This window comes from Copadichromis virginalis, linkage group LG18 (assembly GCF_057382275.1).
Source record: "Copadichromis virginalis isolate Kocher_CV1m ecotype Utaka linkage group LG18, C_Virginalis_male_GT1.1, whole genome shotgun sequence".
Lineage (NCBI taxonomy): Eukaryota > Metazoa > Chordata > Actinopteri > Cichliformes > Cichlidae > Copadichromis > Copadichromis virginalis.
The window spans coordinates 37,377,850-37,395,263 of NC_140635.1; the positions used below are offsets into that span (position 1 = coordinate 37,377,850).

General features: G+C 48.2%; 1 protein-coding gene across 7 annotated transcripts in view; it reads left to right on the forward strand.

Moving 5' to 3' along the window:
* depdc5 (DEP domain containing 5, GATOR1 subcomplex subunit) overlaps positions 1-16,522 on the forward strand; it is a 24,263-nt gene extending 7,741 nt beyond the window's left edge. For 2 of the 7 annotated variants that reach the window (XM_085440351.1, XM_085440352.1), the window contains exons 26-44: positions 443-499; positions 1,230-1,413; positions 2,962-3,122; positions 3,577-3,697; positions 4,261-4,428; positions 4,536-4,758; positions 4,860-4,996; positions 5,135-5,225; positions 5,419-5,481; positions 6,661-6,758; positions 6,972-7,052; positions 8,252-8,384; positions 12,609-12,708; positions 12,786-13,040; positions 14,392-14,561; positions 15,033-15,204; positions 15,281-15,341; positions 15,967-16,049; positions 16,121-16,522. In XM_085440351.1, the coding sequence (XP_085296477.1) occupies positions 443-499; positions 1,230-1,413; positions 2,962-3,122; positions 3,577-3,697; positions 4,261-4,428; positions 4,536-4,758; positions 4,860-4,996; positions 5,135-5,225; positions 5,419-5,481; positions 6,661-6,758; positions 6,972-7,052; positions 8,252-8,384; positions 12,609-12,708; positions 12,786-13,040; positions 14,392-14,561; positions 15,033-15,204; positions 15,281-15,341; positions 15,967-16,049; positions 16,121-16,419 (2,657 nt within the window). In that variant the 3' untranslated portion in view covers positions 16,420-16,522. Of the gene's footprint in view, positions 1-442; positions 500-1,229; positions 1,414-2,961; positions 3,123-3,576; positions 3,698-4,260; positions 4,429-4,535; positions 4,759-4,859; positions 4,997-5,134; positions 5,226-5,418; positions 5,482-6,660; positions 6,759-6,971; positions 7,053-8,251; positions 8,385-12,608; positions 12,709-12,785; positions 13,041-14,391; positions 14,562-15,032; positions 15,205-15,280; positions 15,415-15,966; positions 16,050-16,120 lie in introns of those variants that run through there. The other 5 variants (XM_085440355.1, XM_085440353.1, XM_085440354.1 and 2 more) reach the window with 5 other exon arrangements.
* The last annotated feature ends 892 nt before the right edge of the window (positions 16,523-17,414 follow it).

A 17,414-nucleotide genomic window follows, 5' to 3' on the forward strand; every position in this document is an offset into this window, starting at 1 on the left:
AGCCCAACGCGTGGGACGGTTTGTCACATGGCGTGTTGGGATCAAAGGTGTATGTGAGGTTTAGTCACGTGTCACAGTGAAGCAGGGGTGTCAAACTCAAATACACAGAATTCAAAATGACGTGCCAAAACACCAACAGAGCATTCTGGGAGTTGTAGTATTAGCAGTACATGCACTGTATGATACTGGCAGGCCAGCTCTAATAGTAATTTTGTATGGCTTTCCGGGCCAAATGTAATTAGGCTGTGGGCCAAATTTGGCCCGCGGGCCAGAGTTTGACACCTATGCAGTGAAGACAGAAGCGTTAGAGCCTGCTGGCAGCATGTCCTCCATGTTTGTAGTTTACGTTTGATTTTTTCCAGAGTTCATTTCAGTGACTGTGTGAAGCCTGGTGCTGTGTGTTTGCACATGCAGGATAACACTGCTGTGTCTTTGTCCACAGGAACTTTCACCAACCGCAGCTCATTTCAGGACTTCTCTGCCGCTGGTGCCGATCCCAGTAAGTTCCAGTTGACTTTATAGAAATGAAATGGGACCAGTTGATGAGTATCACAAATTGTTTGAAAACTGCAGGTAGACTCTGGGATCATAAATATCTGAAATCTCCAAACTGCCACTAAAGCCCGAGCTCCCTGCGAGGGCTTTGGCGGCGAGTCTGTCCGGGGTCGGCAGATATAAACGATGTCACAGGTCACGTGGCGCCGGGTCACCCTCTCCCCGTCCTGCTGTTTTCTAGCTTTCTCTCAACACTTTCTGATGACGCAGCTGAAATGAATTCGCCGTCCTGTCGTCTTCGAACGCCGCGACCTCCTTGCTCTCTGCAGTGTGCTGTTGTTGCATGGCTGTGCAGAGCTTCTGAACCCATTGTTCACCTCTGTGTGTTTGCATGAAGGAGAACTTCACGCCTTTGCTAAGAACGTTTTTCACTTTCTTGTGAGCGATGCCATCACAGCCTGACCGTCACATAACCACAATCTGCATGTGTGATCGCTGCTGCGCACCGTCAGGCCCTCGGGAGCATCAGGCCACTGAGTAACACATCTCTTGTTTTTTCTTCCCCTCTTTTCCACTCTGTGTCGTTCGCACCTCCTCCCTGTCTTCACCCACCACGCTCCCTGATCCTTGCCCCCACATTTGTACCACTCCACTCTGGGTACCTGCATTTGTCTGTGCTGCGGGGATTTGTTGTTTTGCTGTGTGTGCGTGCGTGTGTGTGTGCGCGTGTGAAGGCCTGCTGCTATCTGCACCCCCCACAGTGCCCAGCTTCTGCTGCACAGTGGGAGTGGACTGGAAGTCCCTGACCACGCCGGCGTGCCTCCCGCTTACCACGGACTACTTCCCTGACCGGCAGACGCTGCAGAACGACTACACCGAGGGCTGCTACGATCTGCTGCCGCACAGCGACCTGGACAGGTAGGCTCCGCCCCGTCTGTAGGCGGGGTTTCAGGTTATGACCCGAACGAGTCAGAATCAGCTTCACTGGTTTACAGCTTGTACTCGAGGACACAGGGAGTCTCGGTGTTAGCTGCTCAGCCAGCTGTGGGGGTGGCTGTAGCTCAGGAGGTAGAGCAGGTCACCTACTGATCGGGAGGTTGGTGTTTCCACCCCTGCGTCCTCCAGTCTGCATGTGGGCAGGATACTAACCCCAAGCTGCTCTCCGATGCATCCATCGGAGCGTGGATGTTGTTTGACTCAGCTTGGAGTCAGTGTTTGGGAGACCGGCTGTGAGTGTGTGTAGAGCGCTCGGAGTACTCGGGGAGAGGAGAAAAGCTGTCTAAGAATCAGTGCTTTTACCACTGATACGAGTGTCCAGTCCACACAGGCGTGGGTCTAAACCACAGTTGGTATAAATAATAACTGAGTGACCTGAGTTTTTCTTCCTCGCCTCTGTCAGTGCGCCCCAGGGCGGCTGTGGCCACATGTAGCTGCCATCACCAGTGTGTGGATGTGTGTGTGAATGACTGGATGTAGTGTGAAGCACTTTGGGGTCCATAGGGACGGAGTAAAGCGCTATCCGGTTGTTCAGTCTGACGTCACTAGCCGTGTCTGGGTCTAAACTCCGCTGCAGGTCCATATATCAAACGATCACTATGGCATTACTGAGAGTTAAAAACTGTCTAAAGTCTTTCATCTTTAATAAAATGATCAGCGTTCTGCTCTACCAGGTGTAACAATTGAGTTTAACATCCAGGCATCCATGAAAACAGAATTTATGACATTTAACGGAGTTAGAAGTTAGCAGGGAGTTAGCTCGCTAGCTTCTATCTAAATACAATATAGCATGTCCTGACTGCGGGGTTTTGGAAACAAATTAAAACGTACAGCTCTGCTATCACTTCCAGCATAAATGAAGACAGAAAACTAAACAGCAGTGACGTTTGTAGGGTTACTGAAGTTGGGCTAGCTGGTATATAATGATGTGCTACGTGACCGCTAGCGACACAGCTATGTTAGCATAATATAAACAAGCTAACTTTTTTCCACTGGATAAAAGTTAACGTGAGTGTTCTCGGTGGTCAGGAACAAATGTAATCGCATGGCAGGATGCTGTAAAAGGACCAAACTTCAGCCAGGAGAACAACTGAGATAATCCATCCACAATACGAGGTTAGTCATTCATATACTGCTGCATGGGCTGGGCTGTAGTTACATCCTAAGGTTTTAAAAACTGAGCTTAAATAAATGATTAGCGGTAATAAAAGCCGAGGGAGGTCAACAGTGATCACTGACTGTTTTAGGAGTTTTTTGAGATCAAATAGAAGAAAATACAAAACATTAAACATGTTAACAACACAAAAGCCATATTAAACGCAGACTACTTTAGACCCGGAAGTAGGATTCGTCACGTCATCACTGAACAACCGGATACCATTTCTCTGGTTAAAGAGAAACTTCGAGGTTTCCTGTCTACAATCATATTTCTGAAACAAGATGCGCCCTCCATCTTTGTTCTCCTGTCAGGCGTGAAGATGACGTTCCCGTGATGGGTGCATCTCAGGTGTTTGAGGAGTTCATCTGTCAGAGGCTGATGCAGGGCTACCAGATCATCGTCCAGCCCAATAACAGAAAACAGCAGCCCGCTGTGGCCACGCCCCTCGGCAGCAGTCCGCTGTACTCCAGAGGTGAAAGAACTCTTTGTAATCTATTACATCGTCATCATTAGTCTGAGCAAACACAGAGGAAGCAGAAACAAATAAAGCAGCCGTACTTTGTAGTAGTCTTCAGAGTATCTGTTTGTGTTTACAGCTGAAAACTGAATTTAAAAGTTTTGCTTTTTCAGTTTTTAGAAGAAGGCCGGCTCGAGGTATGTGACAGTGCGAGCTCTGTTTTCAATCACTGGATGGTGGGTGCACGTATGATGTTGGATGCTGTTCTTTCCAGTTGCACATTGAGTGCAGAGCCGGTCTGTAGATGAAGACGAAACGACGCGTCTTCTCTTTGGGCTGCAGCTGCTTATCTGTCAACCTTCAGTCATAATAACCGTAGAACAGACGTCCGTGTGCCAGCTGTGGCGTCTTAAAGAGAAACGCCAGATGTTTGTCACTACGTGTGACCCGATTCTTCTCGTGTCTTCAGGTCTGGTGTCTCTGCGTCGGACAGAGGAGGAGGAGAGCGTTTACTGGGTCAGCATGGGCCGCACCTTCCACAAAGTCTGCCTCAAAGACAAGATCATAACGGTTACTCGCTACCTGCCAAAGTGAGTGCACCCGGCCCAAATACACCAACACGAGAACCAGCAGGCGTGTCCTGTCAGAGCAGGGCTCTTAGTCCTGCGCAGGCCCCCCTCTGAGGACCCGTGCCTGGATCCACACTGACGTGTAGAAACAGACGGAGGCAGCAGCAGCTTTTGTTAATAAGTAATGAGATAAAAACAATAATTATTTGGCTAAAATCCAACTTTACTTTTGTGTAGATTGATAGCTTAAAGCAGTATTTGGAATTACTAAGTAGAAAAGTAATCCATTACTAGTAAAAGTAACGGATTAAGTGGTTGAAATGAACTGAATGTAACTGTTGGCTGAAGCTGGTAATTACATGTTGTGTACGATGGAGGTGATGGAGCCGTCTGAAGCAGAGCACGCGTGGTGTCAGACTGAACTGGTTTAACTGGTCGCTGCGACTCCAGGACACTCTGTCTGCAGTTGTGAATGAACGAGCCGAAGAATCGTTGGCTGATGTGACGCGTGGAGACATACGTGAACTGTTTCTCATGTTAGCGCGAACGCCACGCTGGCACCAACAGCAGCTCGTGTGTTTCAGGTACCCGTACGAGTCGGCTCAGATCCAGTACAGCTACAGCCTGTGTCCTCCGCACTCTGATGCTCAGTTTGTTTGCTGCTGGGTCGAGTTTGGACACGAGAGACTGGAGGAGTACAAGTGGAACTACCTGGACCAGTACATCTGCTCTGGTGGCTCGGAGGACTTCAGGTAGCAGTGCTGTCGGGACGTTACTGTCCTGTTACCGTAGCATTTGAATAACTTCCCACATCGTGTATGTAATATGCACACGCCAGTCACTTCCTCTGCCTCCCCAGTTTGATTGACTCGCTCAAGTTCTGGAGAACTCGCTTCCTCCTGCTGCCGGCCGGAGGGGCTCGTCGGGTGGCGGATGGGGAGGGACACTGGGACGTTTACGGGGAGGGAGCGGGTGCTGGAGCGGGTAACAGCGGGGACTGGGTCCTGTTGGACGGCTTCATTCGTTTCCTGGAGGGTCTCAACCGTATTCGGCGCCGGCACCGCTCTGACAGGATCATCAGGGTGAGATTTTGATTGCATGCACATCAAAGTGGAGCTCGTTACAAACCACTGATCTGCAGTGTTGTTGGCGCTGACGCATCGTTTTCTTATCTGATATGCAGCAGAAGAGTGCGCCCCTCAAAGGGCTCCAGGTGACCAGCCCGCTCTCTCCGTACCCCGCTGAGCCCGTGGCGCCACCACAGGGCAAGAAGGGCACGTCAGCCTTATCAGCCCTGCTGGAGATGGAGCAGAACCAGAAGTGCGTGTCCCCTGGACCTGTGGCTGTCTGAGCCTTGTATCACGTTCATGGTTCTTCACAGAACTTTAGGGCTATGTAATTATTCTGTGGTTTGCTGTGCAGCGTGTCAGTCTTTATAAATGTTGTGCTTCGTGTCAGGACACTGGAGGAGACGGCGAAGCCCTCAGCAGCCGTCGGTGACCCTGCAAGTGTGACCGCAGCTCCCACATACGTAGACAGCCCCCGCAAGGTGAGGATGTGTGCGCCCGGCAGAACACGTCCTTTTGCTTCACGCTGAGCTTCTGCAGACACGTGTGCGTTTATGGTGCTTTGGTGTGCAGCTCTTGCTTTCTCTCCTTCCATGTGCTTCCTGCCATCATCTGTTTGGTTCCTGTTGCTTTGGGTGTTTGATCCTGGCTTGTGTTCTTCCTGTATGCTGACAGGACGCGGCCTTTATTTTGGATTTTATACGTAGCCCTCGTTCCTCCTACATCTGTCACTCTCAGGTTAGTATCGGGGATGCTGGGCGTGCACGTGTGTGTCGTTTGCTGTGTCGCTGCATGAGCATGCTTTGCAGCAGTGCTCTTAGTGATGTTTGCTGAGACCTCCTCGCACTGGGATCACGTTTGTTTGCATGTTTTATGGCTGCTTATTGCATTGAATCTAGTGTCAGATTAGTAATAATCCAGTGCAGTTTCTGCATCACTAACATTCAGTTTCTCAGCCCGTCCTGTTTCCTCACGTGGTGCCTGTACATGCAGATGTTTGATGGTGTGCACATGTCTGTTGTACCTGACCACATCTGTTCATGTATTGTCCTTACGCTGGTGCTTTCCATTAATGATGTACAAACACAGAGAGACCAACTATAGAGCAGGGGTGTCAAACTCGTGGCCCGGGGGCCACTTGGGGTCCATATATTGACATGTAGAAATTAGGGCTGTTAACGTGTTAACACGTGTTAGTCCGTCGTCACGGTTACGCAATTCAAACTGTCAACACAATGAACCGTCTGCAGCGCAGAACGACCCAAAATCCCTGAAATGCGTCTGTCAGAGTCTCAGGCAGTTTGTATGAAGTGCGTCCACTCCGCTGCAGACGGACTAACACGTGCTAACACGTTAACGTTGACAGCCCCGTAGAAATCTCAGTTTCTACAGTTTGAAGCGACTTTTTTGTTTGATGTTTTTATTCATGTTCACCATGAGCCGAGAGCACAAACATGCTGAGCCATTGGCTGTTAGAAAAAAGGTTTGTGTTGTTTTCCAATGTTTGACATTTAAAAAAACAAAACTACATTTTAGCTGAGCTTGTATCAAAGTTTCATCTCAACTCTTGTTTTCCAGCTGAGGAAAGCAGAAAACTGTCATTTAGGCCACAGCTTGGGATGAGGCAACTAAAACATTATTATCTGCAGCGTTGCCTCCAAGCACAGCTCCTGTGAGCTGCTGTCTCAGCACCTGAACACAAAGGTAGCTTTCCATCAGCCATGAAGCACACTGGGAATGACATCCTGTCTCATCCCGCTGTGGGAACAGATGACTTTGTGTTAAACGGCTCATTGCTGTGCAGACCCACACGCGTCCTTTGTGTCGGTGTGGCTGACACCGTCGGCATGTGCAGATACCACCAGAGTGACGAACAGTGTGTAATGTGGGAAACCTTTGTGACGTGTGCGACTGTAGCTGGCGGCTGAGACGAGCGAGGCTGCAGACAGAGGAGTTCAGCCCGGAGCAGCAGCGCAGCCTACAGGAGAAGCTGCAGCCTGCAGCACCGACGTCAGGTGACCTGCTCTTTTATGTACTCGGATACTTTAGAAACATTAAGCTCATCCAAGTTTTCATGAGGTCAACACTTGTCAGAAAAACAGTTTGTAGAATGTGGTTAAACTGAGACCGTTGCTTTTAGCGCCTCGTGTAGAGGAAACGCCCACGTTATTTTGTATCGTGACTTCAGTGCACGGAGCTGCTAATTCCACTCACTGATGTGTTCACAGTGGGCAGTCTGCAGCAGGAGTCCTCTCTCTGTCCTCTTCCTCCACACTCATGGAGATCCTGGAAGCGATCAAACATCCCACGTAAGATTCCTTTTTAATGTCTCCTGATTGTTTGGGACCAATGAGTCGGTACGATAACGGAGGAAAATCTATGAAACGTTAGCACGTGTGTCTCCCCGTGGGCCACTGCCAGCAGGAATGGCCAAAACTAACGTGCTCAGATAAAAACATACTTCAGGGTTCTTGTGGTCGCTGGATATCTGCAGGTGAGATAAGAAGAACATTTCTAACAATCTGAACTTCCAAATGAAAAGTGCCAGTTTGTTTCAGTCTAGGGCGGGGCCATATCATACCGTTCACGGTAACACCGGTGTAATGTTGGGCAACGATAAGAAAATGATGGCGATAGAATATAGGTAAAATGCACATGCGCAGTGCCTTTGTTTACATACGCACATGGCGGAAAAATCATGGCGGCGACGCAGAATGAGAAGAGCGAAAGCGGATCGTTGAGTGAAACCATGAACCTGAACTGGTTTGTAAAAATGCTGCAGCTTCACTGGTGTGGAACTGGTTTAGCTTCGTCCGTCAGATACACAACAAAGCACTATTTTTGGTAGCGCATGCTAGCGGGCCGTCGTTATTACCGTGTTGTTTGGAAAATACGGCGCACTTAAAATCATCCTTTGATTTTTCTGAAAGTCGACAGAGCACCTTATAATCCCGTGTGCCTTATGTATGAACTCTGGTTGTGTTTACTGACCTCGAAACGATTTTATGTGCACGGCGCTCGAAAATCTGTCAGATGTTTCAGTACGACTTTGCTAAGCTACGAAGCCGCACCGCTTGATGGATTGTTGGAGCATTACGGCTATCGTAGGCGGGGCCTCGCGGAGTGATACGTACTGTGCTTCAACATAATGTTACCGTATTGTGTGTTTAACCTCTTTTTAAGTTTAGTGGATGTTATACATGGTTATGCTGAGGATGTGTCGGCCAGTTTCCACTGGAAACGCCTTTTGGTTAAACTGTCAGCGAGGAGTTTGCACTGTTAAAGTTTATATAACTTTAATGCAGATAAACAACAGCTGCTTGTTTAAGTGAAAATACATTGATGGGGTTTTTGCACTAATAAAGTTGTGGAGTTGTAAAGTATTTTGTCTAGGGTCAATTATATGGTTATCGCAAATTTTCAACTGTATATGGTGATGAGTATTTTTGGTCATATCGCCCTGCTCTATTACTCTCTGCAGTGATTTGTCTGTGTGGTTGCATTACAGGACGGGCGTACAGCTTCTCCCAGAGCAGAAGGGCCTGCCGCTCAACTGCTTTATCAGCGCAGAAGTGGTTCATTGGCTGGTCACTAACGTGGAGGGTGTGGCCACACAGGGGATGGCGGTGGATATCATGCAGGTAGGACTTCCTGGTGCCAACTTTGATTCAATGTGACGAGATGGAGGATGTTTGTTGCTGCTGATTAGAGTGTGAGTCATAACTGCAGTGTAGGCCACGCCGTTAGTTTGCAGCCTGCATGTGGCTCCAATAGTCAGATACGATGTAGCAAAGCTGTTTGTTAATGGAGGATCTGCGCCGCACCAGGAAGGACGGCCCCGCTGTGTTAGCTCAGCCAGGCTGTGAAGACGAGCACGGCAGATCTAAGCTGCTGCTTGAACCCTTGTGTTGTCCTCGAGTCATTTTTGACCCGAAAAGAAATCTTTTTCATCAAAAATGTGTTTTTTATTCATCAAATGGTCTGAAGATAACAGGAGTTATTCAGTACTATGCTATACATGATCGGAATAAGTTTTAAGTCATTTGATTTATTTATGGGGTTGTTATTGGATTTACTAACACCTGCTGTCCTCAGGGGTCAAAAACGACCCCAATGTGTTGCCAATGTGTTGCCAATGTGTTGCCAATGTGTTGCCAATGTGTTGCCAATGTGTTGCCAATGTGTTGCCAATGTGTTGCCAATGTGTTGCCAATGTGTTGCCAATGGCCACATTGTCACACCAAACTGCTTTCACACATCTTTGATCACTGATGTGTAACAAGAACAACAACAAGATCGTGGCGCAAGAGTTGGGACTAGTAAAGCGCTATACAAATACAGGCCACTTACCAACAACACAATTTGTTTACACAGCGCCAAATCACAACAACAGTCGCCTCGAGGTGCTTCATGTTGTAAGGTCGACCCTACAGTGATGCATACACAGAAAGTATGAAAAGTAAAAAAATTACCATGTTGTGGAAAATGATGAGCAGCAGAACAAAGCACATATTGTCCTCTAGTATAATGAGGAAGAATCAATGGTCAGGAAGATCCAGAGTTAGAAGATAAAGAAAATGTTGCCAATATTTAGAGCACATGCTACCCTTTCTCTGAAGAAGCCCCCACATCACCCACCCACAGGAGTGGAAGAAGGCTATGAAGTGAAATAGAAGATGTGTCAGAGGACTACACATCTTCCACTTCAGTTATGATGAAGATCAAGAAAGAGATGATGAGATGAGATAGCCTTTATTTGTCAGCTGCAGGTCTTTTGCCCACAACCGAGATGACAGACCTTGCCGACCGTACAATACATACAATACAAACATCACATTGGGGAGACAGGTCAGGCGAGGAAAAAAACATCGAAATGTGTAACACAGAAGGATAATACAGGAATGCACAGATATCAACACACCACAGCACAATAAACACAGACAGCAACATGGCAAAGTGTTCCAGTGTGTACATCTGATCTGGGACCGCTGCAATCTTCGACTGCGCCTCCAACTGACCCGATGTCCACATCAGAGGGGAGGTAAGCGTTGGAGGTGGCGTTGGATCCGGGGTAGGGAGGGTGATGCGTCAGTGAGTGCTTATCAGTATCAGTATGTGTATGTGTGTGCGTGTCCAGAGTTCAGCTGAGTCAGTGTCCTCCTCCCTGCCAGGCTAAGTAAACAGTCTTCCAGCCAACCCAGGTGGGCTTGCATGGAATGGGAAGAACAGTCTAAACACAGTCGTTATCAGGGAGTTGTTGTTCAGCTCCAGCCTTGAGCCCACGGCTGGTGCCGAAGGGGTATCCACAAAAGTGATGGAGGTTTTTACTTTAGTGCGAACAGCTCATATGAATTTCAAAGCAGTTCTACAGTCCAACACTGGTCTCTCAATCTCCCGTTGGAGAGCCGTGAGCTCTCATACTTGCGTTCTGTGATGTTGTCATTTCTTGTGCTCAAGGAGCCGATTCTGAGAACTCACGGCAGTGTGCCTCCCCAAGATGTCATCCAGTCTGCACTCAGAGATCTTATTCCAAGCGAGCCCTTCTGAGATGTATCCAGTCTGCAGTCAGAGATCTTATTCTGAGCCTCTCCCATCGTTCCAATCCCAGCGGGCAGCCTTGTGGGGGTTTGAACAGCCGGTTCCGCTTCCTTAATTCTTCGATAAGTCAGGGCCAAGCCAGCTCCGATCAACCAGAACCCTGTTACCATGGTTCCGAATAGGTAGATATCTTCAGCACTCAGGCTCACCCGAGCCCAGACTTCTCGTTGAGAAAGGGGTGTCAATTGCATTTAGGGACCAGTTGATCCAACCCATAATTCCTCTTTTAGGTTTTAGAGAACAGACTGTGAGAGAGTGTTCCAGGGAAAAGTAATACAAAAAACACGAGACTAGACAAGGACATAAGCAGGGAAGATAAGGGAGAGGAGAAAAGTGCGTTCGCCAGGTCCCATACTCCTTCAGTTGCTTTTCTACTCGAGTACTGAAAGCATTATACACCATGTATTCTGCTTCTATTCTGCTTTTTAACGTTCACATGCCAATGGATGCATCAGAGACCAAGTTGGGGTTCAGTAACTTGCCCAAGGACACCTTGGTAAGAACTCCAGACTAGAGCACACAGAGATTGAACCAACAACCATCCAATTAGCAGACGACCTGCTCTACAGCCAACTCAATGACAAACAAGGAGGGACAACGCGGGACTTCTTATGGTTTTCTGTTAACAATGGCTTTCTTCTTGCCACTCTTCCATAAAGGCCAACTTTGTGCAGTGCACGACTAATAGTTGTCCTGTGGACAGATTCCCCCACCTGAGCTGTAGATCTCTGCAGCTCGTCCAGAGTCACCATGGGCCTCTTGGCTGCATTTCTGATCAGCGCTCTCCTTGTTCGGCCTGTGAGTTTAGGTGGACGGCCTTGTGTTGGTAGGTTTACAGTTGTGCCATACTCCTTCCATTTCTGAATGATGGCTTGAACAGTGCTCCGTGGGATGTTCAAGGCTTGGGAAATCTTTGTGTAGCCTAAGCCTGCTTTAAATGTCTCAATAACTTTATCCCTGACCTGTCTGGTGTGTTCTTTGGACTTCATGGTGTTGTTGCTCCCAATATTCTCTCAGACAACCTCTGAGGCCGTCACAGAGCAGCTGTATCTGTACTGACATTAGATTACACACAGGTGCACTCTGTTTAGTCATTAGCACTCATCAGGCAACGTCTATGTGCAACTGACTGCACTCAGACCAAAGGGGGCTGAATAATTACACACACCCCACTTTGCAGTTATTTATTTGTAAAAAATGTTTGGAGTCATGTCTGATTTTCCTTCCACTTCTCACGTGTGCACCACTTTGTGTTGGTCTTTCACCTGGAATTCCAATAACATTGATTCATGTTTGTGGCTGTAATGTGACAAAATGTGGGAAAGTTCAAGGGGGCCGAATACTTTTGCTGTGTGTGGGTGTGTTGATTCTTACTGCGGTGCATCCAGCAGAGTCGCTACGGCCAGTTTATGACATCCTGAGTCTGGCAGGGAAGTTTTCATGCTGAAACAAGATTTATCATAGAAGCACAAAAGTGATATCATTTCATGATGAAGACCCAATAGAAGATCATCAGGTAATGAGTTGGAATAAAGTTGAATAAATCCTTGAAACAGAGATGGATGATATTTTATACTTGTTGCTTTATAAACAGTCAAAGCAAACGGAGCCTTTTTGAGCCCAGAGGACAACAGATGTGATTAGAAGTAGTTTAAAAACAGCTTTCTAAATGAACTTTGACATAAACCCGTCTGTGATCATCTGTCAAAGCAGCCGACTCTGGCTGTGAAACAATAATCACAATAACTGATCATTAAATTTATTTTTTACCTGAAAACAAAGAAACATTTGGTATAAATCAGGTTTTATCAGACTTCGATTTGAAATGCAATAAAAATAGTGTCAAAATGTTTGAATTAAGTTTTAATTAAAAGTGGGGAAAAATCCACCTCATATTAATTAAGTATCAATCAAACCAGATGAGGACAAGTTTGACCCCTGAGGGCCACAGCTGTGATTATGTGCTGCCATTTAACTTTTATAAATGCTTCAAAGAAACCTTTCTCACTGGAGTTCAACACACAGCACTCTGTGGTTCATCAGACAGTCAAAATAATCTGAACATTTTCTCGTTTTATTTTCGCTCAAAAACAGACGATACTTTATGTAAACAAGGTCTGTGGCCCTAAAATGCAAAGTGAAAGGTCAGTTTTGTGGTGAGGGTGACACCTGAGGAATCTGGAGGACATTATGAGGGCTCGGCTTGCAGCCACTCTCCTCTGTCCATGTCATCTGAATGTAGTGACCATAAACTGACTTCTGTGTAGAAAATGTTGGATGAAGGTTTGGTGACGCACGCCTCGGGGGAAGCCATGCGCACCTTTGTCTACGGCTTCTACTTCTACAGGATAGTGGGAGAGAAGGACGGTGAGTGAACAGGCACACGGACAAACATCCTTTTAACTCGGCGAATACATTTTAAACGTGTGGTTATTCTCATACAGCCGTTTCCCCTGTAGGCGCCACCCCCCCGCTCTCCACCGCTGCAGGTGGGGGCTGGTCCACTGCAGCACTAGAGGATTTTTCCCTGTTCCAAAGAAAGTGGTTCGAGGTGGCCTTCGTGCTGGAGGAGCGGCGCCCCTGCGACCTCCCGGCCTTCCTCCTGCCCTGGCTGCCCAGCCGACCAGCTTCCTACGCAAGTAGGCACAGCTCCTTCAGCCGCAGCTTTGGAGGACGCAGCCAGGCCGCTGCACTGCTAGGTACACCCAGCCCGACCCACACCGTCTAATGCAGTCTGATGCAGATCGTACTGCAGCCTGCCTCAGGGGGCCGGCTGAGCCCAGCGTGTCACCAAAGGTGAACAGGCTGCATTTGTTTGGGGATGTTGGTCCAGTGCTGCACAAGCCAAAGGGGAAATCCTGAGTGCCTGTAGCCTCTGATAGTTATTTAGGATTGGATTATGGCTGTAGCATCACGGCCAACATCTGCTCAACTCTGCACCCTCCAGCTGTTGGCCTTGGATGCAGCAACACTCGTGGTTTTCAGTTTGCACACATTTCCTTTGTTCCTTCAGTTTTTGTAGCAGCAGTCCTCACACACACAGACAACTGTAGCACAGCAGTGAATCGATGTGTGACTGCAGTCAGTGGCCCTGATGCACAGTGTGCTTCTGCTTCTTCTTTGCATGTATTTGCAGTTTTCGTAGATTAACAGACGATGCTGTATTGCACCCCAAACTGAAAACGACGAGCCTACATGTAAAACCCACAGACGTAACATCCAAACCTCATTTACCATCGTTCGTGTTTGTCCCTGACATCGTCCTCCCCCTGCGCCGTCACTGACACAGATGCAGGGCTCAGCTGGCCTCACGGGCGCCTGCAGATCTGCACGGGACAGCTGGCGTTGTGTTCTGCAGTGCATGCACACTACCTGTAGTTCTAATAGTATCCATGTGATCAAATAGCCCCCTCAGTGCATGCTGTGTGGTTAGTGCATAAGCAGCAGTAGTTGCACTGGTGGTGTGGAGTCTCGGTGCACGCTGTGGTGTCAGTGGCTGTGGGTTACTAGTGCTGTGGTGTGCGTTGTCCTCACCTGTCCCTCTGCTGCCTGCACTCATGCTTGTTTCTTGCTTCCTGCAGCCATTAAATGCATCATTTGTTAAAACATTGCTGTTTTGCAGCTGGACTGGCTTAAACTTTGCATCCAGGAGCTGGAATAATGCGCCCGTACCTGGAAACATGAATGTTAGCACAGTGATAAAGCTGGTGCCAGTTTGCAGAGGTTCCTGTATCTGTGCAGCCATGTGCACTAAACGGTCCACATCTGGAGTCTTACATATAAATATTCAGAATTAAGAAACAAAAATAGTATATCAACACATTAGTTGGTAATAAGTGCTGGCTCACATACCAGACTGTATATGAATACTTATTCAAAGCTGGTGTGTAATCTAGAAAACAGAGCGTCAGTCAGTGTCGATCCAACCTTGGAGGGTCGTCCATGAAGCCGTCAGCAGCTGTGCTCTTCATCATGCCTCAGCCTCTCCTTTTCTTTGCTGCTTTGTCTCCCGTCTTCCTGTTTTCCCACCCTTGTCCACGTGTCCTGTAGCTGCTACAGTTCCAGAGCAGAAGACGGTCACTCTAGACGTGGACGTCAACAACCGCAGTGACCGAACTGAGTGGTGCAGCTGTTATTACCACGGCAACTTCTCCCTCAACGCTGCCTTTGAGATCAAGCTGCACTGGATGGCCGTCACTGCTGCAGTGCTCTTTGAAATGGTAAGCACGTGTCCTGGTTCAAAGCAGCGCTGCAGTCAAAGCCAGCGTGTGCATCCCTCTAACGTCCAAACTGCAGCTCAGCTCTGTTTGATGCATGGTGTGCACAGAGTATACATGCAGTATGTACATGTGCTGCTGTAGCAGAATAGAAACATGAATGCTGTGAGAGCACAGACACTGTGGGAGTGTCACTGTGTCATTATGTGATGAATGAACCACACCGAGGGGAGACAGGCCGAGTAAAGTGAATCGTTTGTGTGGCTGTGCACAGTGACGCTGCAGGTCGTACGTTTGAGCTCCACAGAGAACAGCTACAAACACACCCGCTGCACTGGAGCACAGTGACGCTGTGACAGATTTACTGCTGTGCTTTGAGAGTGTGAAAAATAAGAGCCGTCAGGCAGCCATAATCTTTACATGAGCCCAGAGGAAGTGTCTGATTCACAGGTTTTAACGGTCACTGTCCATCAGGTCCAAGGCTGGCACAGGAAGGCGGCGTCCTGTGGTTTCCTGTTGGTGCCGGTGCTGGAAGTTCCCTTCGCTCTGACGTCCTGCCTGTACGGAGACCCGCTGAGAGCGCAGCTCTTCATTCCTCTGAACGTCCACTGCCTGCTGAAGAATGGCAGCGACAACCTTTTTGAAGGTTCCCGCCTCTCTGAACGAGTCTTTCGTGTGCGTCCATGTGGCTCAGTGACAACATGTGTCCTGTCATCACACAGGGTTTGAACCGGAGACGTACTGGGACAGGATGCAGCTCTTTCAGGAGGCCGTCCTCTACAGGTTGTAGTCGCTGTCTGCACTGTGCTGTCAGTTACACATGGAGCGCTGCGTTAGCTGCTGCAGGGCTAAACATGTAAAGAAACATGCATTACTCTTCTGTTGCTTCTAGTTTTGACACGCAGGCTTCTGTGATCTGTTAGAAACACTCCACAGCGTTAGATTCATGAATGTTCTGCTCTTTGTTTCAGCCATTTCAGTGTTTCTTTGACTTCCTGTTATTCTATCGACCTACGGCTTTATCGTGTTTGAATCTCACATGTAAACCTTGGCTGACCCTGTTGCGCTAACTTGACGTTGGATACAAGCCGATTAGCTTTAGCTGCTAACTCTAAACATGGTTACTTATAACAGCCGTGAATCTAAACGGACAGACTGGAGTAAACACGAACACGTGATGGGGCAGGAGATGAAACGATCAGAAGCTGTGTGGAAGAAAGAGGCGCTTGCTTCATGTTACTTTCCTGTGAGGTTTGTGCTCTGTGGCAGCGTGAAGCCAGCGCTCATCGTGTCATTCTACGTTTACAACTCGGCCCCTTTCCTGAAATCAGACTTAGAGTTTAGGATTTTCAGCTTAACATTCTCCATCATGCTTCACTTTGTGTGAACACTGTACTCTTTCTACCAGGTTTGGCTTCGTGCATGACAAGTTTTCTGCTTCCACCTTTAATTTCCCGTCTGAGAACAAGCCTCAGTACATCCACGTCACAGGTTAGTCCCGTCACAGCACAGACACCCACTGTGTTTGTGGGAAGCTGACCAGTTTCACCGCCTCGTTTCAGGCACCGTGTTCCTGCAGCTGCCGTACGCTAAGAGGAAGTATTCGAGCGGGCAGCAGCGCCGCCGTAGAAACTCCACCACCTCCAACAGCCAGGGCCCGTTCGGAGGGGAGGAGAGGGTGGGCTACTACTGGGCCTACAACACCATGCTGACCAAAGCGTGGAGAACCGGAGTGCTGGGCGACGAGCGGCTGGCGGACCGGCTGCTCAGAGACTTCACCGACTTCTGCAGCAACAAAGACAACAGACTTCAGAGCTTCTGGGACGGCTGCCAGGAGAAGATGAACGCCAGCGCTCCCTGACAGCAGCGTTAAAGCCGCGCTGCGCATCGCGCTGCCTGCTGAGAGCTGCTGCTGGCAGCTCTGCAGCCTCACAACAGCAATAAAACTACACAATTCAAAGCTTCGTGTTGTTTGTCGTTATCACAGATTTCACATCAACCTGTTTGTTTGTTTGTTTGTTTTTACATTTAATCGTTTGGTTTTTCCCATTTTCACACTTTCACCTCCGTCTTTCACATTTCGTCTTGCGGACGTGATTCATTCCTTTATTTCGGGATCTCGTCCCATAGATGGCGGTGACAGCACCTCTGTCATAGAGCTCTCATCTATAAAGAGCTCAGCAGCAGCGGCTACATGTCGCTGATGGAGGGCGGTCAGCATCTGTGGTGACACTGGAGATGGAGGAAGCACCAAGAAACAGCAGAGCCGTTTGCTTGGGTGTTGATGGAGTACAGGAACTGCACCGTCTACAGCAGGGGTGTCAAACTCAAACACACAGTGGGCCAAAATTCAAAACTGGAACAAAGTCGCGGGCTAACGTTAATATTTATTGAAATATATTTATTCCTCCAGATATGAGAATGAATCTTTTCTTATGGACTTAAACACGTTGTGCTGAAAAACTGAATATGGAACAAGCAAAGCTTAATACTAAACAATATATATATTAGCTGTATAATACCAGCAGGCCAGCTCTGATAGTCATTTGGTATGGCTTCGCGGGCCAAATGTAATTAGGCTGCGGGCCAAATTTGGCCCGCGGGCCAGAGTTTGACACCTATGGTCTATGGAGAAAACACAGGATGGGAGCTAGAAGAGCTGTGCTCTGCAGGGACACAGACGCTTGTGAAAGTGCTGGGCACACGAGACGTGCTGAGGTCTACAGTCAAAGGTTTTAGGGTGGAGCCTCTGCAGAGGTGGAGGGACAGAACGACAAAGGAAGGTCAGCAGAAACAGGATACGTGTGTGTGAAGGTGGGATGAGAATAGCAACAGTTCAGGTTGCACTTTGATGTG